Here is a 2,041-nt window from a genome sequence, read left to right as displayed (position 1 = left end):
CCCCTCAACCCCAAGGCTAACCGTGAAAAGATGACCCAGATCATGTTTGAGACCTTCAACTGCCCCGCCATGTACGTCGCCATCCAGGCCGTGCTCTCCCTGTACGCCTCCGGTCGTACCACCGGTATCGTCCTGGACTCTGGTGACGGTGTCTCCCACACTGTCCCCATCTATGAAGGTAAGCAACTAATATTACTTTGCCTTTGCTCTTTAATTTTTATAGAACTATAATTATAAATGTTTTTCTCTGTGGTCCAGGTTACGCCCTTCCCCACGCCATCCTCCGTCTGGACTTGGCTGGTCGCGATCTGACTGACTACCTCATGAAGATCCTCACCGAGCGCGGTTACAGCTTCACTACCACCGGTATGTATTTGTAATTGTAATGTCGGTAACTGGAACTGAGTGTCTACTCTGTGCAACCTTCCACGAGCATGCACCCTCATCCCTAGTTGTCTTGTGAATGGCGCATGCCGACGCCAAACCCTATCCCTGCACGTATTTATTTACTTGACACAATTACAGCTGAGCGTGAAATCGTTCGTGACATCAAGGAGAAGCTCTGCTACGTCGCCCTGGACTTCGAGCAGGAAATGGCCACCGCCGCCGCCTCCACCTCCCTCGAGAAGTCCTACGAGCTTCCCGACGGTCAGGTCATCACCATCGGTAACGAGAGGTTCCGCGCTCCCGAGTCCCTGTTCCAGCCTTCATTCGTGGGCATGGAATCTTGCGGTATCCACGAGACCGTCTACAACTCCATCATGAAGTGCGACGTCGACATCCGTAAGGACCTGTACGCCAACAATGTCCTGTCCGGTGGTACCACCATGTACCCCGGTATCGCCGACAGGATGCAGAAGGAGATCACCGCCCTCGCTCCCTCCACCATCAAGATCAAGATCATCGCTCCCCCTGAAAGGAAGTACTCCGTATGGATCGGTGGTTCCATCCTGGCCTCCCTGTCCACCTTCCAGTCCATGTGGATCTCCAAGGACGAGTACGACGAGTCCGGCCCCGGCATCGTCCACCGCAAGTGCTTCTAAATGTGATCATCTCTCATCAGATTGCACTACATCTTTGTGTGTCGTGGACCAACTCGAAAAGGACTTGCGTGCGTGTGTCGCTGGTGGCACTGCAGTGTGGCTCTTGGCCCTCCTAGCTGCGCTTTGCTAGGATGACGTCATGTGGGGTGGCAATTACATCATCATCATCATTTCACCTACTTTGTCAACGGCAAATGTAGGTCAAGTGTGTTTAGGCGCATGTTTTAAAAAACTACATTCATCAATCACGTATAAGGCTGTTCCTCCAATAAAGATCTTTGTTATACTTTTGACGACTTTCTTCTGAGTCTCGACTGTACGCCCTCGGTCCCCCACCCACTCGCCCCTCCCTCCACACTGGGTGGGATGGCAACACATGTCGCCGACGCCGCGAACACCGAACACTTTTCCTCGCCAATCGCACACGCGAAATTAAAGAGAAGGGGTTCCTGGGTCTGGGTAGGGGCTGAGACACGTGGTGACCACACCGGCCGACGACGGCGCGACCTCGGCCTGTACCAAGCGCCACGGTCAGGGCTGCCATACCCCCCGCCCCCGACGTACCCCACGCCGCGGCCCTCCCCGGCCCCTCCCGGGCCCCCGCAGCCCTTCCCTACTCGCCACGGCCCTCCCCTTTTAAGGGGCCTTCGCCGAGCTCCGCGGCGACGACGGCGCGTCTCTAAAAATACCGGCGCCGCGGGCCCGTATGTCGGCGGCGCCGTCGACGACGACGCCCAGGGTTGCGGGAGCTGCTTCGGGGGAAGACGGCGGCGGTGCCGAAGCTCCACGCCGTAGTCAGGGCGGCTCGAGTGTGGCGGAAGGGCGCGCCGGGGCCGCAGCCGGGGTCGGGCGGGTCAGCCTGGTGTGCCGCGTCACCGGCGGATGTGAAGAGGCACACAGAAAAGAGCTGCGAAAATTAGAACTCACAAGAGAAAAGCAGAGTGCTGTCCTCGGTCGCTGTGCCCTTATCGACAAGGAGCAACGGCAAAGGGAGGGGG

General features: G+C 57.4%; 1 protein-coding gene across 1 annotated transcript in view; it reads left to right on the top strand.

Moving 5' to 3' along the window:
- LOC113213118 (actin, muscle) overlaps positions 1 to 1,329 on the top strand; it is a gene marked incomplete in the record, with an annotated part of 1,820 nt that extends 491 nt beyond the window's left edge. The window contains 3 exon segments of the mRNA XM_052268144.1: positions 16 to 178; positions 259 to 366; positions 526 to 1,329. Of these exon segments, the coding sequence (XP_052124104.1) occupies positions 16 to 178; positions 259 to 366; positions 526 to 1,043 (789 nt within the window).
- Positions 1,330 to 2,041: the final 712 nt, after the last annotated feature.

This window comes from Frankliniella occidentalis, unplaced genomic scaffold, assembly GCF_000697945.3.
Source record: "Frankliniella occidentalis isolate FOCC.00 unplaced genomic scaffold, Focc_3.1 Scaffold64, whole genome shotgun sequence".
Taxonomy (NCBI): domain Eukaryota; kingdom Metazoa; phylum Arthropoda; class Insecta; order Thysanoptera; family Thripidae; genus Frankliniella; species Frankliniella occidentalis.
Note: the sequence above shows the minus strand (reverse complement) of the source record. Positions and strands in the feature narration are given on the sequence as shown.